The following is a 27164-nucleotide window of genomic DNA, read 5'->3' as shown; positions in this document are numbered from 1 at the left end:
TACCGACGCCGCACGTGTGCTCGCATCCTACATCCATACAGAGGGGTATGTCAGCGCGAAGAATAGCATACGGCAACGGTTCCCCGGCTCAGAGAATCAACGAAGCTATCGTCCGGACATCCCAACGATAGCTTCCTCCCACGACATGAGCGAAAAACAAATCAATACCTCTCTCTACTTTGGCTACATGCCTCCCTACTCTTACCTCAGCCTCCGTCGTGCACCAGGTGGTGAAGATCCGCCCAGTTCAGCCCGCCATAGACATTCGCCCAGCACGACGCATACGCCGGACAATGCACTGGCTCTTGCCCGAACAGAATGTGCCACAGGTACTCGAACACCCTTCCGCTATTGTCGTCATCAAGCTCCGTTTCCATCAACCATTGTCTATACAGCACGTAGTCCTCCACCGGCCGTGCCATTATCTGGCGGCGCGACACTGCGAACTGTGCGCAGCAAGGCGCTGCGATCACCTCCGGACACGGCGTGTCAAAAAAGAGCTCCCACACAGCCGTCATGTTTCTCTCGTACAGCCGATTGGCCGGCGTGTCTTGTCGGTATGGCTGAACTTCCGCCGGGCATCCAGGCCCAAGCGTACAGCGCAGGTTTGCGAAGCCCACGTCTTGCACGTGGTCGATGTTGAGTGCTCTGAGCGCCACCATATTACTCCTCGCTGGCATCCCCGCCGAATGCCAGAAGCGGTCCTTGTGGCTGTGAACGAACGCGACTGTCGACGGATAGTTGCCGTAGTTCTCGATAATGTACGTCAGGTACACCATTGCCTGCCATCCATCCTGTCAGCCATGCCGCTACTTTGCCTTGTGTTCTCTCTACATACCTCCTTGCCCTTGTTCATCGGCGTGTGTAGTGTTGCTGTCAAGTCATCCACAGCGTACACTGCATGCTGCCAGCTAAACCGCCATTAGTCTCATCAATCGTCTCCTTGGCACCTCGTGCACTTACTCGGGCAGATTCTCCGTCACCCATGTTGTATCTTCCTCTGCCAATTTTCCCATCACCACAATCTTATCCGGAAGCTCCTGGAGAAACCCGCTCTTCGGTGGCTCTTCCTCGTCTGGTCCAACATCACCATTCTCCTCTTCGCTACCTCCCATCTGCGCATGGGGGTCCACCGCCTCGTGCGCGTCTTCTGCTGGAGGCTGACCGTCGTTGCTGTCTTCTGGCACGGGTATCCCCGGACTCTGGTCCGTTTCAGGTTCTGGTGTTGCTTCTGCTGTTGAGACCGGGAAAGGGCGCGGTGTCTGTAGGGGGGTTGGTGTGCCGAATCCAATGTACTTTGGGTCGACACTCTTGGTTTCGCTGTTGCCCAGGTGGCCCTTCAACCCTGCAGCGATTCCATCTTTGAGGCCGTCGACATAGGCCCACCGTCCTTCCAGGTACGCGGAGTGGCGCAATATGGTAAAGATTGCCAGCAGGATCAGGGCGGTCGAAGCGAGGGTGCCAGCTCGAGCAGGAGTCTTCATTTTTCAGGCGAGCCTAGCTCACCAGTTGTCGCTGCTCCGGCAGAAACATCAGCGTTTGCTTGGGATGGCCAGCATCACTCGACACGCGCAAGACCATTGCTGATATTAAGCCGCTACATTGGGCCAGCCAGCCTCCAAACGTGACGCGCGGCGTAGTTACGCCGCTGTGGTCCGCCTCTCCCAGATGACACGACCACTTGAGAGGCGAAGCCAGGACTAAGCGCCCGCGTGTAGGGCAGGGGCCTGTTTCTCCCGAAAACTTATCAGAATTTGGCCCAGGACTACGCGTTCACAGTAGTAGGTCATGTCGTCTAGCGTCGGTCGAATTAACCCGAAGCGGGTGTTGACGCAAGCACTTTCACCGTGCCTCACCACCACCCTCACCAACACCAACATCACCGCCGCCGCCGCAACCACTATTAACTACTGCTCTCGCTACCGTGCCGCTGCCACTAATACTTAATTCTTCTTGTTTCTACCCGCAATCCTCGCTGTAGGTCAGTCGTAGCGAAAGAGGGGCAGTACGTTCGGCCATGGGGAGAAGTTCTTATCTGATGATTCATGCGCAGATTTCTTTGAAGCTCGCTGAGTAGTTGCTACGTGACAAAAGTAGAGCAGGAGTGTACGCTATAGCGCGGTGTAGTGTACGTTGTCGTCTCCCCTTCTAACCAGCCTACGAACATCTTCAAATAGTCGTACTACCAACGATGCAGTCTTTCGTTCGTCTACTAACACGTCTAGCCTACATGTTTCTTGCTGTGCCATGCCCTATAGACAAAAGACTCTTTCACTCCAATCAATTCAGGTCGCATTACTTTACTCGAGTAGAACGCGCGTAGTGCTTCGTCATTGTGGTCATTGCGCCAAGCTAACGCCTACAGCCTTATCCGTAGATATGCTACTTCAGCCGAAGGCTTGCGTGAGCTTGTTTCTCACTCGTGCCATGGGTAGCTATCGTCTGGATGTAAATGTAGAATTGTTGATTCCACATTCAAGTGTAAGTTGAATAGCCAATCAAAGGCCAAACAGCCTGCACATCTATCTGCGAGTCGCCGTAAAGCTTACTCGTGGTTTCACCGCTTGGCTCGCTAACGGCTGGTGGTTTCGCTGCTTTCCACAAAGCTTCTTCGTGTATGCACCGTCAGGCACCGTCACACCGCACCAATTGTAGCCACATTGCGGCATTAGAGCCGTGCCGCCCCTGCGGGCAGTCGGCCTCTGGTGACATCAGCGTTGGTGGGCAGCCAGTCGACCGTCAGGTAGACTGAACTGGCGTACTCTTTGTCTGGTGACAGAGTGACTGCTGCCCGTCATCCCCATCACAACATGATCGTTCAATCCACCAGTTACTAAGCTACTGTTCCTGCCTAACCCAGAGTCGTCTGCGTGGTGTTTTCTTCGAGTCTTTTGTATAGGGTTGGAAAGAGAGGCTCTATAGAGCCGTCCTCTCCGTCTCTAAGCGTTGCAAACGCTTGAAACCCCTTGAATACCTCCCTAATGCTCGTCGCTTGGGTGCTCGCTGCTGGGGTTACCGCCACTGATTCTCATGGCTGGTGCTGTTTGGCTTGTACGCGCTATAAGCGGGAGTTACATATCTTGCACGAGACACCGCCATCGCATAAGGAGCCGCGTGTGACCAGATGGACCGTCGTTGTAAGAGATTGTCGTGACCTATAGGGCTCTACGCAGATAAGCTGGACTCGCCAATGTGCTGTTGCTCGATTCAGGTGGAGTCCGGGATGGAGCCGGAGTGAATGGCGTGGAAGCGGCGTGAAATAGGAGTAGGAGCCGGAGTCTCTCGATATAACGGGTAGAAGGGCAAGAAAATTCCTAAATACGACCTCTTTTGGCTCTAAACGCCTTAAACATGACCTCTTTAATGCTAAACGCCCTAAACCCGACCTTGGCTGCCTGAACAAGACCCTTGGTCCATGCACGTCGTTGGTATCGAGCTAAATTTTGGTAAGGGTCGTGTTTGGGGCGTTCGACATGAAAGAGGTCGTGTCTGGTAATTGCCTTTTTAGGGCTTAAGACCAGCAAAAGGAGAAAACGGCAACCGTTACCGGTAGTAAAGCGACCCAGCGGGCTCCTCCACCGCCACACTGCTGGGTCGAGCATTCCAGAGGAATCGGCGCGTGCAGGTGCACCAGAACGCGAGATATCGAAGTTTAGCCGGTCTCTGATGTGAAATTCCCACAATTCGGAGTATGTCGAGCTGTTGGGATCTAAGGCTTCCCTACGTCTGTCCGTACTCTTGAAAGTGCTCGCAGCGGCTCGCTGTTGTATAGATAAGCTGCAGCCGAGGGCGAGCGTGCTTTTCGCATGTCATGTCTGCAACACGAGTGATGCTCTTCTACAGGGCGCGCGCGTGTGCGAGCTCAGCACGGTAGTCACGCTGGAAGGCGTGACCCTTGCTTTCGTTGCTTACAAAGGCAGGCCCGCTAGCTACCTTCCAGATTAGAGTTGTTCGAGCACGGAACACGGGTAGCTTTTAACAGCAACAACAATCGACTTTCCTTTACTTCTGCTTGTTCAGGCCTTACTAGCACTGCTATTTGCCATAACCTCTCTTGTTTCAACGCATTTACTGCTGCGACCGCTCATACTGGGTCTCTACCCAAACGTCTAACCCCTCGTCACTACATTCGCATCTATCTTCGCACAGCGCTCCACTCAAGGTGTACACTCGATCGCGTTGATCTTCCCGCTAATGCTAGCTGTTCCACGCGGTTCTCGCGCACTTTTATGCGTCGCGGCATGCGTCCAATCCTAGTGGGGTTTGCGTGGGAGCTGGGCTACAACCCTTAATTGCTTGGTGTCGTCTCACGTGCTTAATACTTCCCGATAGAGTAGCGGGACAGAAATGGGAGAATTACCTCTTTCCCAATAATGACCCAAAAGCAGCCGCTTTCGCAACGGACGACCTAAAAGCAACAGCTTTTTTGCAACGAACGACCCAAACTTAACCTCTTTTCGTAATAGATGACCCAAACCCAACCTGCGTTTGCAATGGATGACCCAAAAGCAACCTCTTTTCGCAATAAACAACCTAAACCCAACCTCCTTTCGCAACAAACGACCCAATCCCAACCTGCCTTCTTGACGTACGACCTAAATAAAACCTCTTTCGATCTAAACCCAACTCTCCGCTAAAATCGACCTTTTTTACGGCGCGGTGGAATCTCAACGAGATGGAAAACCAGCTATTTCTATACTGGAATATCGACCTTCTATAGGTAGGTTTCGATGATAGTTGTATTTGGGCCACGATGGTTGAGTTTGGCGTGGTTGCGAGAAAAGGGTTGGGTTTGGTCTGTGGGGGACGCCGCGGAACAATCCTGAGCAGCATTTACAGCACCACCAAGCACAGCACGGCCTTGAATACAATCGGCCATTGCGCCATCTGGCGAGGCAGCCTGTTGATGGGTGCCAGCATCAGCTCCCTTGTGTTTCCATCTGTCTACCACGAACGTGCTGCCTGGTATTGCGCGCCGTGTTCCAGCTGTAGATTGCAACACCATGCGCGCCATTACGGTCCTCCTGCAGTTTAAGTTCGTCTCGACTCATTGTGTGCGCTGCCTAGACATGGTGCCCGATGTTATCCCAGGTGACAAATGAAGTGCGACTGCAATGCTTACTTATGCTCGAATGACGACGCGTGCTTCGCAATTCGTTCTGAGTAGGGCGTATTGTCGCGTTGGGCGAGTGTGGCCCAGCCTTTGCGGTTCTGCGTGGCGTCCAGCACAGTAAGAACTCTACGGTATCGATGACGGTCTTGTCTTACTTGGATAAGTGTATGCTATCCTTGTTGTCAATTACGTGGCTGGTCCATTAAGACGCGCGCCATTGCCAGCTTAAACGACGGCTCTAGCCGGTGTTTGGTCTAGATCCCGCTAGTAGGTGACGTTATATAGTAGCGCCCTGCATTAAAAGGCTCGCTAGCGCGGGGTTAGTAGTATAGCTTACCCCCGTCTAGAACTCTCTAAAGAATATAATATACTAGAGATAGGTACAGTAGCGCGCCGATAACTAGCCGCCTTGCCTCCGGCCGCGTATAAGAAGGACCTTTAGTAAAGAAAGCTACGCATCGAGAGCTAATAGGACGACGAAACATTACTAGACGAGAACTAAATAAGATGCGACGATGTACAACTCGTATGCGTTTCGTGGCTTAGATAGGGTTGCTCTCTCTTGTAGTTTTGCTGTATAAGCTTAATACTATGCCAAGCACCGTAATTCTCGACCTCGTAAGCAATACACGTGTAATAAGGGAAAAGTTTTAAGGTGAAGACGGGTCGCTTTTCTTTATATATTCTTTACGTAGCGTTTTAGAGATTGCGAAGTAACGCCGCTTACTGTCGCTATTGCCGCGTAAAAAGCTTAGTAGCGAGAAGCCACTTAGCCCCTTTCTTAGTAGGTAATTAGGAGGATGTACCTACTAGCGTATAGAAGACATCTATAACCGCGACGAAGCGTCGTAAAGAAAGCAATCTATAGTATAAGCAATTTCTTAAGAATCTAGCTTTACATTCCTTCTAGCGCTAAGTCGCAACCGAGTAAGAAACTATAGCCATTCTTGGCAAGTAGTAGTATTTTACTGACCGTGTGACACACTTTTAGTAAAATACAATTACTTATTTCCTACAACACAACGCACCGTAGTTGGTCTAGAAGCTCGCCCTATTAATACCGCGACTGTCGTCTTTACCGACGTAGTAACGTTCTTAGACACCATTACTATACCCGCCTTATTCGATGCCATTAACACCGGGATTAGTGTGGGTAGTTACGTGGTACGCGCGGCCTATCCCGCTAATCTACAGCTAAGATACCCGACTATACGCAGGCCGTTAGTACGTATAAGCAGGCCGTTGGCACGTATAAGCTGGCCGCGATGGTAAAGCGCAATAGTATCCGTGTCGACGGAGTATTAGATGGTAGGGTTGCTTGTAGGACCGTAGAGGGCGGTTGGCTAAGTGTTAACTGGTAATTTATGTTTCTGTCCGAGTAGATCGCAGTATACTTTGCTCTCCATGTAGGTTTCTCGACAACAACTGCTGCAATGGAAACTATGGGTAGTAGTCACTCTGTTACCGAGCAAAAGAGCTAAGGCTGGCTCACTGCTCCACTACATACGGCCGACTCCAAATGGGCTGCGGCGTAGAGTTACCCGTGTTCTCGCCGTTCTCACCGTCGCATACCGCTCGGAACGTAACAGCTTAGAATTAGCGTTACAATACCCCTCGATCTTTTCCATACGCGCCAGTACGGCCAGTTATTTAAAGAAAATTCCTAAACACGACCTCTTTGGTGGCGAACAACCTAAATACGACCTCTTTTAGTGGCGAACGACTTAAACACGATCTTTTCGATAACGAATGTTCTAAATACGACCTCGTTTAGTGACGAACGACCCAAAAGCGACCTCTTTGGTGGGGGATTTCCCTACAATAGGGACCGTGCCATGTGGGTTGACTGATTGACAGCGTGGCGCGCGTCTCTTTACATGCAACGTGACGAAACATGGACACTGCAGCGCGCCAGTGACCAGCCGCATTAGCGCGACACTGATGCGGGGCTTCATTACAGCGGATTTCAAATGGAATCGTGTAACGGCACGGCAGATGCGTTGCGGCTGTAGTTGCTCTACTGCGAGACGCCTGCCGGCACGTATAGTTTCCTGGCAGCCGGGTCAGCAAGCCAGCTGTTAGGCAGCTCGCTGACGAAGGCACGAAGAAGGAAACGGCTAAGAATACTACTAGAAAGTAGAGAGAAGTCGATTGTGTTCAAGGCTATCTACGCTACGAAAACCCTAGTTGCGAACCCGCTAACCCAAAGCGCCGGAGAACTTCAACGACAGCCACTATCGATATTACCGTCGTCTCGCTGATCGGAAGGTGCGTTCATAAGGAGCTTCTGTGGACCTGTGCCATGCCCCAGGCCATATCCTGCTCCGCCTCCAGCACCAGCGTGCAATAAGTCCTCATTATGCTAGGAGGCGTCTTGCCCGCGCTAATCGACACGGGACGGCAAGTCCGCGTGAATGATCAGGTAGTTCGACTTGCCACGTAGCTATATCCTGCTCCGCCTCCGGCATAAGTCCTCATCATGCTAGGAGGCGTCTTGCCCGCGCAAATCGACACCTCGAACCACTCGTACCAAGCCGGGACGGCAAGTCCGCGTGAATGATCAGGTAGTTCGACTTGCTATGTAGCTCCGACGCACAGTCGACAGTCGTGTTCAGTACGCATCCACCGCGGCTAGCTGCGTGTCGACGGAAGACCTTGTCGTTGTCTTCCATTTCGGGATGGGCAAGCTAGAGGTCGGTAGGCGGGAGAGCAGCCGCTGTGGGCTGCCGCGGCCCGCTCGCTCGTCGACCATAAGATGGTGGCTGTGGCGTCGGCGTGTTGTTGCTGGATGACCTCGTACGCCCCGCGGGCCAGGTGATTGACGGTCGTGTTGAAGGTCTTGTGGAAGCGGTATGTAATATTGGGGATGTCGTCGATTGGGCAGCCCGCGGAGATGTGGTAGAGCGGCGCCGCGGTCAGCATCAGCGACTGCATGGCGAAGGCCTCTCGGGCTAGGTGACTGACAGTCGTGTTGCAGGCCTTCGGCCGGGCAGCCCGCTGATATATAGTAGAGCGGAGCCGATAGTCGTGTTGTAATGTTGCCGCCGATGTGATGTTGGGGATATCGTCGGCCGAGCGCGCTGTGGTGCCGTCGTGTTGCTGGCTAGGTGACTGACAGTTATGTTGTAGACCTGCCCGCCGATATGTGGTAGAGCGGAGCCTCGGTCGTGTTGTAGGCCTTGTGGAAGTGGTATTGGGGATGTTAAGAATGTCGTCGGCCGGAATGAAGCCTCCGCGCCGTTATATTGCTGGATGATCTCGTACGCCTCGCGGGCTAGGTAACTGACGGTCGTATTGTAGGCCTTGTAAGAGTGGTCGTTAGCCGGGTAGCCCGCCGATATATAGAGGACTTTATGGCGGTAAGGAGCGCGTCGTGGCGCCATTGTGTTGCTAAAGGCCTCGCGGGCCAGAGGTGTCGTCCGCCGGGCAGCCCGCCGATATGTGGTAGAGCGGAGCCTCGGCATCAAGGACTACATGGCGGTAAGGAGCGCGCCGTGGTGCCGTCGTGTTGCTGGATGCCTCGCGAGCTAGGTGACTGACAGTCGTGTTGCAGGCCTGCCCGCCGATATGTGGTAGAGCGGAGCCGACAGTCGTGTTGTAGGCCTTGTGGAAGTGGTATTGGGGATGTCGTCGGCCGGGTAGCCCGCCGGTGAGGAGCGCGCCGTGGCTGGAGTCTCTTTTGGAGGTGACGATCAACTTGTCAAGCCCTGGCCGTCTTGCCGATCGAACCGTGCGTGGGGTCCAGCTCATCGAACTCGTGGACGGCGGCGACAAGTCATTTCGTCGAATTCGTGGGTGGCGACAAGCCATGGGCCATTTCGTCGAATTCGTGGATGGCGACGAGCGTCTTACCGATCGAACCGTGCACTCTTGGTGGAGCAGTAGAAGTCGAGCCATTGAAGACCAGTCGAGGGCCATTTCATCGAATTCGTGGATGGCGACAAGCATCAACCGGGACTGGCCCTGGCCGTCTTGCCGATCCGGGTCCAGGAGAAGTCGAGGGCCATTTCGTCGAACTCGTGGATGGCGACAAGTCATTTCGTCGAATTCGTGGGTGGCGACAAGCATCAACCAGGACCAGTCGAGGGTCATTTCGTCGAATTCGTGAATGGCGATAAGCATCAACTGGAAGCAGTCGATACGTCCGTGGCTGTCTACTCTCTCCGGGCGTGGCGAGTATGATGTCGATTCCGGTCGTCAGACTGTCAGCCTCCGCACAGTCTTCTCCCATGTGTATATACTCCCGCCTCCTCCTCTTGTCTCTTCTGAAAATAGACCGCTTCTCTTGTCTCTGGAGATTGCTTGCTGCTCCTGCGTCTCCGAAGAAGCAGTCGTCTCTTCTAAAAATAGACCGCTTCTCTCGTCTCTTCTGCTTCTCCTCCCGGAAACGTCTCTTCTAAAACCGCCGTCTATCCCGAAGAGGGGCAGTTGTCTCTTCTAAAAATAGGCCGCTTCTCTCATCTCTTTTAAAGAAGCAGTTGTCTCTTCTAAAAACAGACCGCTTCTCTCGTCTCTCCTGCCTCCTCCTCTTATCTCTTCTAAAAATAGACCGCTTCTCCCGTCCCCCAAAAGAGAGAGTAGTCGTCTTAAGAGAGAGCAGTCGTCTCTTCTAAAAATAGACCGCTTCTCTCGTCTCTTTTAAAAGAAACTCGTATCTCTCGTCTCTCTTAAAGAAAAGATAGTTATCTCTTCTAAAAATAGACCGCTCCTCTTAAAAAGAAGATAGTTATCTCTTTTAAAAATAGACTACTTCTCTTATATCTTCTTAAAAATCGTTTCTATATTAAAGATCTTCTATTATCTCTTCTAAAAGTAATTTACTTCTTTTATCTCTCTTAAAAAGAGAGTAGTTATCTCTTTTAAAAATAAATCTCTTCTCTCGCGTCTCTAAAAAACCTTTATATCTCTTTTAAAAGTAGATTATTTTTTTTATCTTTAAAGATAGTTTACTTCTTTTATATCTTCTTTAAAAAACGTCTCTTTTAAAAATAAATCGCTTTTTTCGCGTTAAAAAAGAGAAATAAAATAAAAAAAAACTATAAATTAGATAAAAAGAGAGAAAAACTATAAAAAAATAGTCTAGTATATTTTATAGAGAGAAGAGAAAAGAAGTAAAGAACTATAAATTAAAAAATTATAGTTTAGTTATATTATAGAGAAGTTATAGAAGAGATAGAGAGACTAGTAACTAGTCGAGTACTAGTATTTACTACTATAGCTATAGTTTAATTAAGCGTCTTTAAATTATATTTAGTATAAATACTAGTAATAAGAATTTTAAAGCTTACGTAATCGAGAATAGCGTTCTTTTTTATATATTAATTACTTTTAAAATTCTTTTATAGATATAAAAAGCGCTTAGCTAGATATAATATATTAAAAAATATAGTACTTAATAATAATATTCTATTAGAGTAAAGTAGCGAAGAACTATAAATTAAATATTAATATAAACTTTTTTAAATATAGATAAGCTAAAAAGAGTCTTTTATTTAGCGCTTACTAGTTACTAAATTATAGTAACGTTTTAGAGATAAAGCGTATTATTATTAAAGTTTAAAGTAAAAATAGTAGCGCTTTTTACGTTTTTTTAAGCGTTTTTTTTTAGCTATAAATTTATTTAAGTCGCTTTAATTCGTTTTAATTTTATAATATCTCTCTCTAAATTAGATTTTTAAGCTTATTTATTACTCGTTTATTTATTTTAAAGACGATAAAGTATAAAACTTCTTAACTTTAGTCTATCTAGCTAAGTAGAAGTTATAACTAATTAATAGACTTTTTTCTTAAATATAAATAACTTTAATTTAATAAAAGCTTTATACTAGTATAAATTAATTTAGTCTTTATAATATATTTTTATACTACGCTATACTAGAGTTATTTAACGCTTATAAATAGCTATATTACTAAAGAGTATTTAAAATTTTCTTTTAAATATAAATAGCTAAGCGTCTTTAATAGCTATTTTAATAAAATAAATATAAAATTATATATATTCGATAGCTACTAAATTTAAATAGTATATTTAAATCTAAATAGTATATATCTAAAATTTTATAATAACGTAAAATCTTTAACGTAATAAGAAATATAAATATTTTTTAATATTTATAATACTATTAAGGCTTAAATTTACTAATTCTAATAAAAAAGAAAAAGTTTTATAATAAAAATATTAACTTATTTAGTTAAAAAGATTTTAAAAATTATTTTTTTTTTCGCGTAAGAAAACGTTAATAATAACTAAAATTTAATTATTTTTTATCTTTTTATAATAGTAAAGAGATTTAAAAATAATATTTATTATAAAAAAAATTAATTTTTAGATTAAAACGTTAATATTTTTAAAAATAAAATTTTAGATATATACTATTTAGATTTAAATATACTATTTAGATCTAGTAGCTATTAAATATATATAATTTTATATTTACTTCTTAAGTAAATAGATAAGTAATTTAAAAAATAAAAATTAAAATATAGATAATTTAGTAATATATCGCGTAGAAAAAATATAGACTAAGAAGTAATATCTTAAATCTAGTATTAGAGATAATATAAAAAAGATACTAGTAACGTAAAAAAATTATAAACTAAAAAATAGAGTTTTAGATCTAGTATAAGAGATAGTAATAAAAAAATAGTAATAATAATTAAAAAGAAGTAAAAAAGATAAAAGAAATAGAAAAGATATAAAGTTTAATAAGAAGATAAAAGAATATTTTAAATTTAGTACTAAAAAAGATAATAAAAAAAATAATAAGAATTTTAAAAAATAATAGTAATAGTAGTAGTAAAGAAAAAAGTAAAAGAGATAGAGATATAGTAAAAAGATTTTAAATTTAATAAAAAAGATATACTAAAAGAGATAAAAAAATATTTTATAATTATAAAGAATAGCTTAGTAAAGACTAAAAACTTTTATAACGCTATAATATTAATATTAAAAGAGATAATTACTAAATAGTATATATTAAATATTTAAGTAGACTAAATAGTATATATAGAACTAAATAGTATATATTAAAATTTTTATTTTTAAAACGCTAACGTTTCTATTTAAAAATTAATTATTTTTACTACTATTAATATTTTTAAGCTTTTCTACTATTATAAAAATATAAAAAATAACTAAATTTTAGTTATTATTAACGTTTTTTTATACGATAAAAAAAAAGTTAATTTTAAAAGAGATTTTAGCTAAATATATCGGTATTTTTATTATAAAAATAATATTTTTTTATTATAATACGTAAATATAGATTTAAATACTACTATATAAATAAAAATATACTTATGTTTTAATTAGTATTAAGAATTCTATATTATTATATAATTTTTAATATATACTATTTAGTTCTATATATACTATTTAGTCTACGCGGCGCGAAATATATACTATTTAGTAATTATCTTATATTAAAATAATAAACTTATACTAAAAATCTACTAGCTAATTAAAACGAAATAATAGTTAGTTATACTCTTACTTAAAGTATTTTAAAAACTTTAGTACTTATAGTATAATAGAACTAGTGCTAGTATTTAAAGAGTAGCGATAATAAACGCCGGTTTAGTATATTATAGTCTAGCTATTTAGACTATTAAGTTCGTATTCGTACTCTTTTAGTACTTGGAGAACTTGACCCATCGTTGGCCTTTGTAGATAATAAAGAATTGACATGTCCGTACTATCCGCACAGCCTCTTTTGTACCTGGTTTTGGCTTTACAAAATTGCTCTAAATCCTGGAGTTCCTGGATCCACATCAACCTAGATACCTCTTTCACATCTTCTGCGGTCCCTAGCAGTTCCCCATCTTGACCTGTTTTCCCGCGAGGGTAAAGTTTATCTCCCTGTCGAACAAGAAACGGCCTCGATTGATCGTACTCCCGAGCTCCAAGGGTACATCTCTCAATAAGCCGGCGAAGTCGCATTGGAGTTTTAACAAAGACTGGGAACTCCTGCTTCGACTCTTGCGGTAGCGACGGCTGGATCGAATTTGTCACAGAGCTTTTCCCTTCGAATATGCAATACATAAGCTTCCCAAGACCAAAAACTTCTGCGGCCTCTTGTTCTTCAGCTGTCATCGAGATCCAGGGTACGTTATAGCCATCGGGTGGGTTGCTGTACAGCTTCTCCGTAATGGAGAACTGACTTCCAGTCATGTCGTACCAGAGGCCTTCATATCGCTTTTTGAAAGCGTGGTCCTCAACAACGTTCAGGATCGAGCGAAGTCTTTCGATGTAAATGACCTCTGGTGCTGTCCAAGCATTCGATGCGCCGCGTTGTTCGAAGTCAATAAGCAACACATCTCGTTTTCCGCTCCTTTGTCTCCCAAGTAAGATGTTCTCGGTCTTGATATCAGAGTAGAACGTTTTGCATTGATGTTGCACATGAATCAGAGCTTCCGTGACCTGCCTTGCCCAGCGAATGCGTTCGATTTGGCGGTCGATTGGCCTGTTGCCCTCCATGTGCTCTAGAGGAAGAGTGTTGGAGAGAGAACCGTCCTGGTGGAATTCAAGCAGAAACCCAATGACCACCGTTCTTCCGGAGATGTCTTCCATTGATACAACGGTGTTTGGGCGAGCGATTATGTTGGGATGTGGGACCATTGATAGAAGGCTCCTGAGCTCATGGTAAACATATCGCAAGGATTCGGTATCCGATTTCAGCACCCATAATTGACCGGAATCCCTTGTGTTCTTCACGATGCTGACTTTGTCGTTTATATGGTAGACAAGCTCCAGATCCTTCAGCTGAAGCGACTGTGGAAAGACTCCGGCTGGAAATTGCCACATTGTTTGCAATTCCTCCGCAGTCAGCGCGTGCTTCGCGAATTCGTTTGGTTGGATGGATATCTTCATGTCATTGATATTCGATTCGATGTTGTGGACAATGATTGTCGAACCAAATTCCAGTGTCTTGGGAAATTCGTTAGGTTTGTCCAGCCTTGAAGTCCAAGCGTTCAATGCGCGGACTACATGAATGGAAATGCCAAGGTCTGGTGATCGACGGTCGTTGACATGGACGCTCCGATGGGATTGCAGAACTGTTCTTAGGCGCTTGGGGTGTAGAGATTGGTCGGGGAGGAGTACGTCAATCCGTATTGGAGGACCGTGCGCCACCACCAAGGGAACGACGGAAGCTTTCAAGCCCCCATCTGAAAGCGCATCAACTCTCCAGAAAGACTCCGCTGGCATCTCAAGACTATCGATGCGATTCTGTGGGTTCAGGGTTGATGTCTCCCAACTCGCTATCTCTGGCTCATCGTCATTTTGACCTGGTTGCCAATTGCCTGAGCGAGAAAGCAGTGTGCTGATGTCTTTGTAGGCTCCTGATGGTCTTGCGTACTGCTTGTGGGAGCTTGCAGTGAGATCCATGTTGAGGAGTTGTTTAGCGGGAATGCAAAAACTTGGGGAAGGGTGTGGGATGGGGGAGAGTGCCTTTAAATATTAGAGCCTTTCACTTCCATTATGTCTCGTGCCAAATTGTGGGACGACAAGTCACCGTGCATATCCACTTACAGTTAAATGAGTAAGATGACGAAATGAGTGCTTCTATTAAATGTCTGGGACTGGTCAAATATCCCTGTCCATCCAACTCTGAATCAAGCCTTCCTTAGTTGGGGGATAGTCCTTCACGTGTACCTTGTTACCATCCATAAATGTGTTGCTCCTGATGTAGAGAGGCCTCGTCTGTTTCTCTTCAACCATGGCTGACCTCCAATTCAAATGCTCGTCCTCTACTGCCGTCAACTCTTCATAGAGCTTTGTTCCACTTTCCACATCCGCAATAGATCTATAAATGTGCAACGAGAGTATCAAGCTCTCCAAAGCCACTCTTCCCACATTTTCAAGCTTTGACCTATCAAGGTGGATTGTCAGGCTTGGTCTGGGAGAGGCTTGGTACTCAATTTTCAGAAACCCCTGCCCAGCGCGGATGAAACACTTTACCATTCCAAATCGTGCCTAGAAAAGTTAGTATTATATGCATTCGATTGGTTTCTAACTTACTCTGGCATGGGCTTGGTTCCATTTCTATTTCCTCGGTTAGCCAGGTTCTTATATTAGAGAAATAGCTTTATAACATACATTGGATTCCGGATCAAATGTCAAGAGGCCCTCGATCCCCATGTTGACAATCAGAAGATACGCATTGTAGATGACTTTTAGGGGTTAATAACCACTCTATTAAAATTCCTTATGGTTCACCATTACTTACGATCAGCAGTTTTGACATCCGTGTGTGGCCCAATGATACCGAGATCGATGAGTAGATCCTCTTCGGACATCAAGTAGAGCCCAACAGACTCGGCGAAACATTCATTGTAGCTGGGGTATATGCCTCCAAAGACCGATTTTGGATTTTGACCTGGCTTATACCAAGTGGATACTTGTTTACCAGTGAGAGGATTTGTTGGAGGGAATTTGGAGTCGAAATTGAAAACTGAATCTTCAACCTCGGATAGATACTTGCCGCAGCCATGTCCGAACAGTTCATGGATCGCAAGTATCGTATTGAAAGAGATCATCCTCAGGCGGACGTACTCACTGACTTCGTTGGACTTGACAAATGGGAATTTTGCCAACGGGTTGACGGCGTTAGCTCTGTTTGTCATCGTGAAGTGTTTCTTTCCGTATCTTTGTTTCACGTCACGATACTGTTGAATTATTAGCTTGATTGAATTGTTCTTCGGCGTTTAATAACTTACCTGTGGGCCGCTTACGCCTGTCCACATATTCGCCGAGCTCCAGGTGAAGACTATGATGCAATGAGTATCTACTCTCATTGTGTAAAGTTGAACACTCACTCTCTAGCCCAACGAAGTCAGGCCGATGGAATTCCGAATTTTCGAACCCTCCTGGTTGCCCTTGTGAGGCACCGCCAGTTTCACCGGTCCAGGGAAGCCGCAGAATGTACCTCATTGCCCGAGAAGCAGCCCTATCAAAAGCTTCGCTTTGAGACTTATCTTGGAGTCCTACCAAAGTCTCCCATGTGCAGCGCACTCCGATTGGATCACGGTAAGACTCAGTAAAGCCAATGATGGTTTCAACCGTCGGACTGCTATTCTGGACCCACCTGATACTTGCCTCCTTGTGACTTTCTATACTGCCAGTCTGGAAAGAGAGGATCGAGTGTTCAAGATATTCGCGTTGGAGGCCGTCAGTAGCATGCTGCTTCGCCAATTCTAGGCTATCGCAGACTTTCTTCAAGTGGACAGAGTAATCACCGTAGACGAGGTGAATAGTGCCAACTCGATCCGGAAGCGAGAGCACAGTTGTTGTCCCTTCTGGAGAGGTCTTGTTGACAGAGGCAACCAAAACCTCAAAAACGGCACCGCCGTTCGTGCCCGAGAGTTTTTTGAGCCGGGTGTTCTGCAGGGACATTCCCTGACCAAGCAAAGCCTCTTGTACAGTCTTGATCTCGTTCTCCGTAATGCTTGGGGAGTCTGGGTAAAATGCACTCATTGCATTATCCGATGGGAACCCCAACCTTGAGGGTATCGGTCCGTAAATGGCGTCCTTCAACTGACAGAACAGCTCTTGAGTGCGTTCGGAAACGGAACAGAGTTGTTCAAAATCGCGGGTTGCAATGCGCGGGAGGATTTTTGTATCGCCATAGCCCTACGTCGAGTCAGATACATGTGGATCAACTGTTGTTGGATACTGACTCGATAATTCCCGACACTGTCTAGGAACGTGGACGCGTATTCGAGGAATGGTTTCAACGCCGCTTCACCAAGTCCGGCTGAGACCGCTAGACTTTCCCAATCTCCGCCACAGAAGTTTGCAAGTGCAGCAATGAGGTCAAAGATGGCTTCAGATTCAGGGGAGACTTGATTCATGATGATTCGGGCGCCATGATGCGCAGCCCTGGGAGATTATCAATAACAGCTCATGGTCACGTGTGAGTTTACTCACTGGCTCATGTAATGAGCATACAACTTCTCACGATCATCCAATTGCCGAAATGCATGATGCGCGTACAGGAGAAGTATTGGCGGATCAGTATCGGCCAAGAGCTCTTTGGCTGACATGATAATGACAAGAGTTCTGGAGAGGTATTCGAAGGCAGGAAAGGTTGGTGTGTTGTTGGCGAAGATTGCGAGGTATTAAACGGGAACCATGCGCTAGATCACTCTCGGCCTCGCCTGGCGGATGATAAAAGCGGCAGGAGAAATAGAGAAGCCCTTATGCATGAGACATCTCGCCCAAGCGCCCTCAGCTGTTGCCTAGATAAACCACTGAATTCGTTCGTGGCTGCATGAAATGGAACGAGCCACGGTGCCATCACGCGGTAGGATGGCTGCAATGCAAGGCTACGTTGTTGTTTCTCAACTGAATTAGTTCCCGGTGAACGAGGCTGCATACGATGGACATAGCCGGGGTGGCGCCACGCGCCGGATGAGTGCGGTGCAATGATACGTAGTTGTTGGTCGGCTGAAGTGGGGAGCGAATGCGGGGCAAGTAGGCAGTGCTCTCAGAAGAAGCCTTGGCCGTTGCACAAGCTGATTGCATTCCAAACACCACCATTTAGAATTCAGGTTGCTACATGATAAAGGGAGGCCTGATTAGCCATTCCACTCAGGATGCCTGCCTTGCAGCGCCCTGCAACTTCGCCCGGCTAGAGTGAGAGATGTGGAAATCCTCGATCGTGAGGAAATGTCATGGGTTGCGGTAGGGCGCTCTCCGACCACAGAGGAAGAGGCCTTGCTTCATTGATTATCTGAAAAATGTCATGTGATCCTCAGAACCATTAAGATTCTGAAAAGATAAATACGCAACCGACTCCTCGCATAAGCTTCAGCAATTGCACTTCTCACTACTCATCCCGCAATTTGAAATCCCACTTTGTGAAATCTTTTCTTCCGATGTCTCCCACCACGAAGAATACCAACATCATCAGCACAGAAGCTCCTGACGAGCCACTGACTGACGATGAGTCTTCTAACTCTCATGTCGATACTGACTCTGCCGGAGATATCACCGCCGATGTCTTGAAGCGCAGGCGTCTTCAGAAGGCTCAGCCTTGGAAAGCCAGCTACCGTCCCCACGAGGCTGATATGCCGAAAACCTCGAGCATTCTCGATGTTCCCTGGTACAACATCGACACCACTCCTGAAGCCTACGATACAAACTCTGGTTCCTAAATTCGTCTCATCCGTGAGTAATCAGCTCATGTTCTGCTTTTATTACAAACCAAAATAACAAATGCAAACATTAGCTGTCGTCACGACCACTTGGATCGAGGTGTATCATGGAGGGGATGAGTGTTAGGATTGGTTTAGTTACGAGATATTTACCATTAGGAGAGAAGCAAATTGAAACACTTCGTATGAAATCATATTTCCAGGTATCCGCTGTTTTAATCTAAAATATTATGATCTTAACTACCACGTTGGTATCCATACAAATTGCCTATTATATACTAACCTAGCTGTAGCTATTATAATCTAGAAAAGTAGCGGCGCCTTTTCTTTGCGCCGTTGAGCGCGATTTCTATTACCACGGTGATAAAATTCATCGTAAATTCTATCGTTGTAACTTTAATGACTGTATTTTGTTGTGCCTTTTATTACCGCACTCCTAACCACACACTCTCTTTCCCTTATTTTACTTCACTCATAGTTACACTTGTTACTGCACTTGCTGCTGTACCTCTGCTATACTAAGTGGCACACCTAAAGCCGCAATATCTATCGCTAGGGATTTTGCGTAGGCGATGGTAAGTTAGATGGCATATATAAAGGTCAAAGTTAAGTAAGCGATGGAAGTATATAAATTGTATTCTTAAGAAATAGTACGGCCTATATATGCCACGGTTAGGTAGCGTGATAGCGACAATCATTCCTTGCCAGTGAAAACTGCCATTTTCAGCTCAATGCTCTCTCTCTTTCTCCCGTTCTCTGCGTAGCATGAAGTATGCTCAAATCCACAATGAGGGACACCTTATATAGTTAGTTATTTTCTTGCTTCCAAAAAGTTTTATTAAATGTGATATCTCACGAATGCTTTTTTGCGAATCATAGTTCGTAATGAGGAGCACTTCGTCCGCTTCTTGATTCCCTAGGTAAAACCACTTGTGGGATTTGTCATATGTCGTACAGTAAGATTCGCTGGCGATGTCTGGGTAAACAGTATCTGTAGGAATCAGGTTATCCTTTGATACAGTCCGAGAGTCGCAGACAGCCAAAGGATAATCCTTGATTGGACCAAACAAGGGCCGCCAGATGCTGTGTAGGTTACTAGAATGAACAAAAACGTATTTAAAAGAAGTCGAACCTGAGGTAGCGATACCGTTTTTCGCAGAGCATCTGAGAACTTTCAGGATGCCGATGCAGAAGCCTTTTCTCCGCGCCCTCGGGCGAGACATCTGGAACAGTAAGTTTTTGCACATATACATACACTCAAGCATGTTCGATAGACACATACCTACATGGACAAAGTTGCTGGGAGGTCGGATAGAAGGATCGTTTGGATCCATGGTTCTCTTCCGAATCTGAAGAGAAAAAAAATTGATATATCAGCCACAGTAAGCAATGTCGACATGATGAAAGCATACCATGTACTCCAGAGTGAAGATGCAATCTGCTGACAAGAGGTCTTTCACGAAAACTTCCATTTCCTTGACGTAGCTAGCAATGCTGGCATGGCTTTCGAACCTTTCTGAAGTAGCATGATGGACCCATTGGAACCCACATGTTTCAATGGTCGGCGTCCATGTTAGACCTCGGACGTCTGTGATCTCGACATCGTATGATGCCAGCTTGATGTTGCTTCTGGGCTGACCTGGGGCTCGTCTTCCCTTGATCTCGAAAGGCTTTACATAGTCCCAGTCTTCAGACTCGGCTAGGTAGCCTAACAAAGCTTTGATGGGGCTGCTCATGAATGCTCTTTGGAGAATTTGGACCCAGTGATTGCAAAGAACCTGAGAAGCCTTTTCGGAGAACGCGAATAGCCTAAGAACAAGTGCACAACAAAGAGATAGCGGCTGAACGCCTACTTGCTGGTGGGAGAAGGGAGAAAATGCGGGTTTCAGCTCATCAGGAATCCTCTGCATGACCGGTCGGGCCATCCAGTTGGCGAGATCGCCAAAGGACAGGCTGAACAAAATGTGACTTCGGTTATGCAAGGCTGGAACGCCTCAATGCATGCCTCATCACCAATATGCACACACGTGGCCCTAGAAAGACTCACCTTTTTGTAAACATGGCTTGCAGCCATGCAGTCATCACGAGGTGTGTTGGATGCAGCCGATGCGTAGCCCGGGAAGACTTTCCCGGTTTTCTTTCACATGTAACATGAGAAACGAAACGTTGCATCCTGATAGTAATGCAGCTGATCATACTCGAAGAGGGGAACATTCATTTTAGGAAGGTCTAGAATCTCGCATGAGGGGAGGGAAGCTCGACTGTCGGCTCGATGACAGGCCGGATTTGGGATCTGACATTCCTCGCTTGCTCCCAAGCATATGCGGCAGCAATTAGCCGCCCGTCATCATACCGCCGACCCACAAATTGGAGGCCAAACCTGATAGTGTTAGCATCGTGCCCAGGCTGAGATGTGTACGTCATAGTGGTGGTTACATACGGAATATTTGGGCCAGAAGACACAAGTCCATTAGATCTCCTCTTAACGGGGTAGTCAGATGGGTAGGAGCCTAAAGGCACAGATATACACGGACAGCCACCAACATTCGAAGTTGTCTCTGTGGCGCCCGTAACGAGTATGAGATCACAGTCATAGCGATCCAAGAGTTCGGGTATCTGTCCTCCCATCCTATTCCGTCGGCGTAGAGACTCTTTGAACTCATCCGATGATTCGTCGTATCGCGAACCAACTCTTTCGGCCGCCAACCATTCGGTCATGCCGAACTCTTCGTTTCGTTCCTCAGGAGTAATTCTGGTATACTCGATCAGATCGGCCAGAGAGTAGATTTGTTTTGGGTTTTCCGAGAAAGTCCGGAGGAATGCTTCCATATCTGCATCTTGGGTTAGCAGCTGGCGTCCTTTAAGACCGAGTATTTCTACGCACTTTTCCGTATAGCGACGCGGAATGCAAGTTTCCAGCCTTCTTTGTCGGTCTTGCTATACTTCGGATTCCATTCTGAAAACTCGACGTTATCGACAATTGTGGCCCCTAGGGTTTCCAAAATCTTCAAGGCTTCATTGAAACTCCCAGTAACCACGTCATCATCGGACATGACATGCCGTGGAACCTACAACAGGAGTTAAGACTATTTCTTAAGTATGTGTATAACAGCCTTACCGCTATTCTTAGCCCTTTTAGGCCGTCGTCCATGCAAAAGCGGGTGAAATCCGTGCCTTCATCTGGTCTGGCTGGGTGCCCATGATCACGAGGGTCGGCGAACGTGAATGTGTCATTTTCATCGACACCTGACAGAAAGTGGGTCAGAACTCGAATAGAACACTGAAGCTGAGACTCACCAGCGATGGCGCTGAGCACTAGCGCTGCATCTTTGACATTTTGTGCAAGTACACCAGCGCTGTCTTGCCATTCACTGACACAGTACACTCCATATCTCGAGGTCAGCCCGACAGTCGGCTTCAAGCCGACAACAGCGCTTCTGGATGCTGGATTGGTGATGCTGCCTGCAGTCTTTCGAAATGGTAAGTGGGGAACAATTCCTTGGCTTATTCGGTAGATCTCACCTCGGTTCCCAAGGCAGCGGAAGCAAGACCGATTGCCGCTGCAACTGCGCTACCACTGGACGACCCTGAGGCATATTGGTTGTGGTGGAATACCCCAATGCATTGTCCTCCGACTGAAGACCAGCCGCCCGAGGCCTGTGATGGAGAACGGTAGTTGGCCCATTGCGTAGGCACGGTTTTCCCGAGAATGATTGCCCCGCTTTCGCGGAGCTTCTTGACAACCGTGGCCTCGAGCGCGCTCTTCGCACCAAGCAGGCCACTGCAACCAACTGAAAGCGTGCAATTAGTGCCATAGTATAAAACGATGATTCAGGAGCCCCTACCCGTGGTCCTTAGCTTGTCTGTTGTTGAGAAGATGTCCTTCAGCAGGACTGGAACACCATGTAGGACTCCTCGGTCGCGTCCGTCCGCACGCTCATCATCGCGCTCCTGTGCGATCGCTATCGCCTCTGGGTTGATTTCGCTTATAGCTCGAATCTCAGGATTGACTTGGTTGATGCGCGCAATGTAGGTCTGTCAGGCGTTGCAAACGGTTAGCAAAGCGGCCTGGTCCCAGAATCTGGCGCCTGCTCACCTCAACGACATCCACACTAGTAAATCGGCCATACTTGAGGCCATCGGCTATGTCAGCTATCGATGTCTGCTGTAGCCTGATGGGAGGCGCTGGCCTGCTCTTCTGAGAGCCCATTCTTGTGATTTCGCTCCGCGACCGCAGTTGGTGCAGACCCAAAGAGAGAAGAACGACAGTTCCGGCGAACAGTAAAGGTCGCCAGTGTTCCCTGAAGACGTTTGAACTCATTGGCTTCCGTAGCCAGGATGGAGAAGCCCGAGCCTTCGCATTTCACTTCGATGAGACGGTTGACGGGCGGCAAGAATTTTGCGTCCCCTCAAAGTTACACGAGGTTTCTTGGTCAGAGGGCCGCGGGGCAGCGGTAAACTGGTTGTCAATCACTGTAGCAGAGCTCATCTGTCGCACAGCCTGCTCAACAAATTCTCCTCAGCGGCTGGACGCGGATAGCCGCCTTGGCACACGGATAAGGACAGCTGCAACTTCAGCCGAAGGCAAACACGTATGTACGGTTGCCTGTTGCCTACAGCATGATTATCGCGACGCGACTTCAGCCACCAGACGCGTGGCGTGCGTCTAAGGCTCGGCAACGATAATTGACCATGTTGCTTACACCTCGCCGCTTTAATAGTGTGTATTGTTACTGCTATTGGATAAAGGGCGGATTCAGCTATCACATATGGCGATGAACCATTTCCCCCGTCTTCCTCTCTTATTTTCCCCCTTGCAGCTGCGCACGGAAGCACTCGCACAACAGCAAGATACAACATCATGAACAAAGCGAGAAAAAATGGCAACCAACGAAAACCTAACTGTAAGTGTGCGACGCAGTGAACAAAGTATGGTTAAAAGTCAAATTATTAACTTCCAAGGAAGGATCCCCGCGGATTGACGATTCTTTGGCCATCAGACTACAGCTCGCAGCAGGAGAATCCAAACATTACTCTTGAGCAAGTTGTAGAATACTCGTATACAAACACAGCTAACGTCTTTAGTGTGATTGCGATCCATGGTCTCAATGGTGGTGCCTTGCGAACATGGACGGCTGATAACACCTGCTGCTGGCTCACGGATCTACTTCCAACACACCTTCCGAATGCCCGTATCATGACTTTCGGATACAACGCAAACCTATTTAGCGACTGTGCTACAGGAAGGCTCACAACCTTTGCCAACAACCTGATCTCGGGACTTGAGATGAAGCGAAGAAAACCATGGGTAATGACACTGCATCAGATCCAATTCTTATGCTCATGTTCACTGCAGGAAAAAGCGCGGCCTTGCCTTTACATTTGCCATAGTATGGGAGGTATCGTGCTGAAACAGGTGCGTTGGAAGACTCTTTGTAGTAACGTTTAACTGAGACTCTGATTACCTAGGCATTGATTACCGCCACCCTGCGGAACAATTCGGACGTGCTCATGAGGTCCAATGCGGGCATAGTCTTTCTAGCGACTCCTCATCGCGGGAGTGCCTCGGCTCAGTTAGCTGACATGGGAAGCAAAATAGCCAAAGCGTTCAAGCTCGGATCTGCTTCCACACTGTCAGCAAGTCAGATCAAGGGATTTTCAGACAGCGTGATGGATATTCACGAGAGTTTCATCCACCTCCCGACCGCATTCAATATCTGGAGTTTCTTTGAACTAAAAGGGAAACCTGGCCTGGGAGTTGTAAGTAGGCTTATTGAGAAGGACACGCATATTGCTAATAGCACTGCAGATTGTTCCAGACTACTCGGCGAAAATGGAAGTCCAATGGGAGAAGCACACAATAGGTCTGGATCTGCATCATGTGGAGATGTGCAGATTTGAGAGGGAAGATAACAACTTTGAGATGGTCCGCGATTGCTTGGACATGCTAGCTGAAGAAATCGTGGCACAAAACCGAGGTTAATCTCCTTAGCTATTCAATACATCTGTATCTCCATGCACTGACTTCGTCTTACAAGACAACCTTGTGGCCTCTCGACGTGAAAGATCGACCAAGATATCGACATCGCACCCTTCTTTGGACTCAAGTTGGAACTACGATGCTCAACTCGAATGTTCGCAACAGCAATACCCAAACATCGTTACATCGAACAACACCATTGAGTCGAACAACACCATTGGGTCGAACAACACCACTGGGTCGAACAATGCCTTTGCCCCAAGCAACAATTTCACGGCAAACATCATAATTCAAGGACCAGGTACCAATGATTCGCAGCCGGGAAGAGCTTCTCATCGAAGCGAATCGTATTCAACACAACCGAAGAAGATAATCACCAATGAATTGCCCGCGTTTGTTGATTCAAGCTTCCAGGGTCGAGGTATGTCCGCTTTCCCCAAGCATTACGTTCTCTGACAGGTTGTAGAACAGATATTGACGAGAATTGAGCAACACTTCCATGAGAGCTTCGATCACACACCAGCTTTTGGTCTTTACGGCCAAGGAGGTGTCGGAAAAACACAGATCGCATTGAAATATGCGCACAGCCACTACCTCGATTTCGATGCAATTTTTTGGATGTATGCCGATACTGCCGAGAAATTGAAGACCGAGTGTGACAAGATAGTAGCTCGGCTCTATCCCGGGCTCCCGGCGACCCCAGACGGCAGCAGGGCAAAGTTCAAGGAGTATTTGCAAGACCAATCAAGATGGTTGCTTATACTGGACAACGCCGATGACCTGGAGTACGTCAAGCCCTACTGGCCAGCTCGGATCGGAGGAGGCGGCAGCATCATTCTCACGTCCAGGAATCCTGAAGCGTCTGGGTCACCTCTGACTGCGAGTGAGAAGGTTGAATGTCTACCACAAGAGGCGGCGGCAGACTTCTTGCTCTTCCAAGGTCCAAAATTCAGGTCAGAGTCCAGAAGCTTAACGCTCAAGGTAGCTGAGAGAGTTGGAGGACTCCCTCTTGCTCTTTGCCATGTAGCGAGCTTTGTTGAAGAGAACTTCATCAGCTGTTCTGAACTTCTCGAAATGTGGGAGTCGCACGAAGATGAGGAGTTCATCATGGAGCATAACGCTGTTGGGGCACTGTTCGGTTATGAGAAGACGCTCAAAACCGTGTGGGACGTGTCGTTGAACAAACTCAGGGAGTCCGCTCCTGACGCCATAGACCTCTTGGACATCTTGGCGCTTCTTGATCCGAACGGCATTTCGATCCAAATCTTGATGCACTTCCGGAAGCCTCCAGCAAAAAAGATGTGCCGATGCATTTCGGAGCGACCGTCCCATCTCTCATCCCGTGCAAGACTCCGTCGTTTGGGTCTCATTGACTTTGACGAGTCGCGGTCAACCGGAGGCCAGGAACAAGTCATCATGATCCACCGTCTTGTTCAAGATGCGGCAAAAAGACGCTGGAATGATTCAGAAAGACAGCGAGCTTTTGAATGCGCCTGCTACTGCATGTCTGAGGTTTTCCCTCGCCAAATCAAAGGCCAATCCATGATTGATTTCTACCCTGCTTGTGGAAATCACAGCGCGCACATTCTCCGATTGGACCAGTATTTTCAGGATAATCATGAGCAGCTAAAGCCCAGCATTGCCTTCGCTGAGGCTCTAGCTCATTGCGGCTGGTATTTCTACGAGCGAGATCAGATTTTGACTGCCAAACGAGTTCTGGAGACAGCCGAGAAGATATGTCTGGATCTGACGCCGCCTTACAACTTGATCCTGGGACTTGTGTACAACAACATGGGAGCCATCTACGTGGACCTCAGGAAACGCGAGCAAGGCGCAGAATACACGTTCAAGGCCATTCAGAATCGAGAAGCCTGCTTGTCAAGAGACGATCCAAACATTCAGGAGCTGGCAACTTCATACAGCAACTATGCAAACCACATCCGAAAACTTGGATCGAGAGACCGCGCACGGGAATACTACTTTAAGGGCCTTGAGATTCGGGAGAATTGCCCGGGTTGCACGCCGGCACTTCTCGAATTGACTCTGCACAACATCGCAAATTTCTACTACGAGAACGGTGAAATGCAAACTGCTTGCAGGTACATGGAGCGGGCATTGTCACAGCATCCGTTGTGTGGCCGAACCACCAATTACATGCTCAACACGCGCTACGCGCACGGTATGATCCAGCGTGCTTTAGGAGATATTCCAGCAGCATACCAAACCCACAAGGATTGCTTGGAGGAGTCCATCATCATCGGAGGGAAGAACCACACGATGACAGCAGTTTCATACCACCGTGTAGGTTGTCTTGCATATCAGCTCGGTCGTGTATCTGAATGTATCTCACATTTGCGAGAGGCTCTGGCGATTCTGAGACGTGCGGATGAAGTTGTCTTGGGACCGCTTGCACGAACAACATTGGAGCTCGGAAGAAAACTGCTAGCTGTTGGGAAAGACACGAATGATGATGATTTGGTTGCAGAGGGACAGAAGTTGATTAAAGAGGGAAAGAAGCTAGTAACACGCATCGAGGGCTCAGATTATAAGTTGGACGTTGACGGAGACCTTGACTGGCTTGTAAGGGCTTCCTATCGCTAGGCCGAACGTTGTTTCTTTAAGTATATCTTCTACCTTAAATAAGTATTTTTAAGTGCGAAGAGACGCCGATAAGATTCTATATTTTTAATAGGGCGATCACCCGGCTGTTGTAGATATTATAAGGGCTCGTATGTTGTCACGGCTCGGACCTCCGGTCCTCCCAGGGGACCGTCACTCACGTGATCTCACGTGACCTTATTGCTCATAGTCTTTCACTCATAGGTTTGCTTCGCAACCCGTACAACCTCTTGATAGTAATCCGACTTCTTGCTTAAACCCGCTTTGGGCCGTATTAATGTAGTCCTAGAAAGAAGT

The 27164-nt window shown here is 46.7% G+C and overlaps 8 protein-coding genes across 8 annotated transcripts; 2 read left to right on the top strand and 6 right to left on the bottom strand.

Moving 5' to 3' along the window:
- Positions 1–206: 206 nt before the first annotated feature.
- Positions 207–1484, bottom strand: LTHEOB_4387 (Kinase-related protein; the record flags this gene model as incomplete). The annotated part of the gene is made up of 4 exons (XM_035513415.1): positions 207–439; positions 599–782; positions 839–911; positions 964–1484. 4 exons carry the CDS (start codon positions 1482–1484, stop codon positions 207–209), a joined length of 1011 nt encoding a protein of 336 aa, XP_035375091.1.
- Positions 1485–8503: 7019 nt separating this feature from the next.
- LTHEOB_4386 (NACHT and Ankyrin domain-containing protein) lies at positions 8504–9205 on the bottom strand (the record flags this gene model as incomplete). The annotated part of the gene is made up of 1 exon (XM_035513414.1): positions 8504–9205. One exon carries the CDS (start codon positions 9203–9205, stop codon positions 8504–8506), a length of 702 nt encoding a protein of 233 aa, XP_035375090.1.
- A 3714-nt stretch (positions 9206–12919) lies between these two features.
- LTHEOB_4385 (Protein kinase-like domain protein) lies at positions 12920–13682 on the bottom strand (the record flags this gene model as incomplete). The annotated part of the gene is made up of 2 exons (XM_035513413.1): positions 12920–12971; positions 13153–13682. 2 exons carry the CDS (start codon positions 13680–13682, stop codon positions 12920–12922), a joined length of 582 nt encoding a protein of 193 aa, XP_035375089.1.
- A 1288-nt stretch (positions 13683–14970) lies between these two features.
- Positions 14971–17155, bottom strand: LTHEOB_4384 (Dipeptidyl peptidase iii; the record flags this gene model as incomplete). The annotated part of the gene is made up of 8 exons (XM_035513412.1): positions 14971–14982; positions 15132–15155; positions 15210–15283; positions 15340–15778; positions 15830–15879; positions 15929–16742; positions 16790–16991; positions 17040–17155. 8 exons carry the CDS (start codon positions 17153–17155, stop codon positions 14971–14973), a joined length of 1731 nt encoding a protein of 576 aa, XP_035375088.1.
- Positions 17156–17989: 834 nt separating this feature from the next.
- On the top strand, positions 17990–18268 carry LTHEOB_4383 (uncharacterized protein; the record flags this gene model as incomplete). The annotated part of the gene is made up of 1 exon (XM_035513411.1): positions 17990–18268. One exon carries the CDS (start codon positions 17990–17992, stop codon positions 18266–18268), a length of 279 nt encoding a protein of 92 aa, XP_035375087.1.
- A 1116-nt stretch (positions 18269–19384) lies between these two features.
- LTHEOB_4382 (uncharacterized protein) lies at positions 19385–20004 on the bottom strand (the record flags this gene model as incomplete). The annotated part of the gene is made up of 3 exons (XM_035513410.1): positions 19385–19491; positions 19551–19617; positions 19681–20004. 3 exons carry the CDS (start codon positions 20002–20004, stop codon positions 19385–19387), a joined length of 498 nt encoding a protein of 165 aa, XP_035375086.1.
- A 597-nt stretch (positions 20005–20601) lies between these two features.
- Positions 20602–22478, bottom strand: LTHEOB_4381 (Amidase; the record flags this gene model as incomplete). Its single annotated transcript, XM_035513409.1, has 8 exons — positions 20602–20648; positions 20803–21099; positions 21153–21336; positions 21387–21514; positions 21566–21737; positions 21791–22059; positions 22114–22303; positions 22365–22478. The coding sequence occupies 8 exons, from the start codon at positions 22476–22478 to the stop codon at positions 20602–20604; spliced, it is 1401 nt and encodes a 466-aa protein (XP_035375085.1).
- Positions 22479–23465: 987 nt separating this feature from the next.
- LTHEOB_4380 (Nb-arc and tpr domain protein) lies at positions 23466–26625 on the top strand (the record flags this gene model as incomplete). The annotated part of the gene is made up of 7 exons (XM_035513408.1): positions 23466–23576; positions 23625–23684; positions 23738–24028; positions 24078–24246; positions 24307–24669; positions 24715–26549; positions 26608–26625. The coding sequence occupies 7 exons, from the start codon at positions 23466–23468 to the stop codon at positions 26623–26625; spliced, it is 2847 nt and encodes a 948-aa protein (XP_035375084.1).
- Between the last annotated feature and the right edge of the window lie 539 nt (positions 26626–27164).

Source organism: Lasiodiplodia theobromae (assembly GCF_012971845.1).
Source record: "Lasiodiplodia theobromae strain AM2As chromosome Unknown scaffold_11, whole genome shotgun sequence".
Taxonomy (NCBI): Eukaryota; Fungi; Ascomycota; class Dothideomycetes; order Botryosphaeriales; family Botryosphaeriaceae; genus Lasiodiplodia; species Lasiodiplodia theobromae.
The sequence above is the reverse complement of the archived record's forward strand: the minus strand, read 5'-3'. Positions and strand labels throughout refer to the sequence as shown.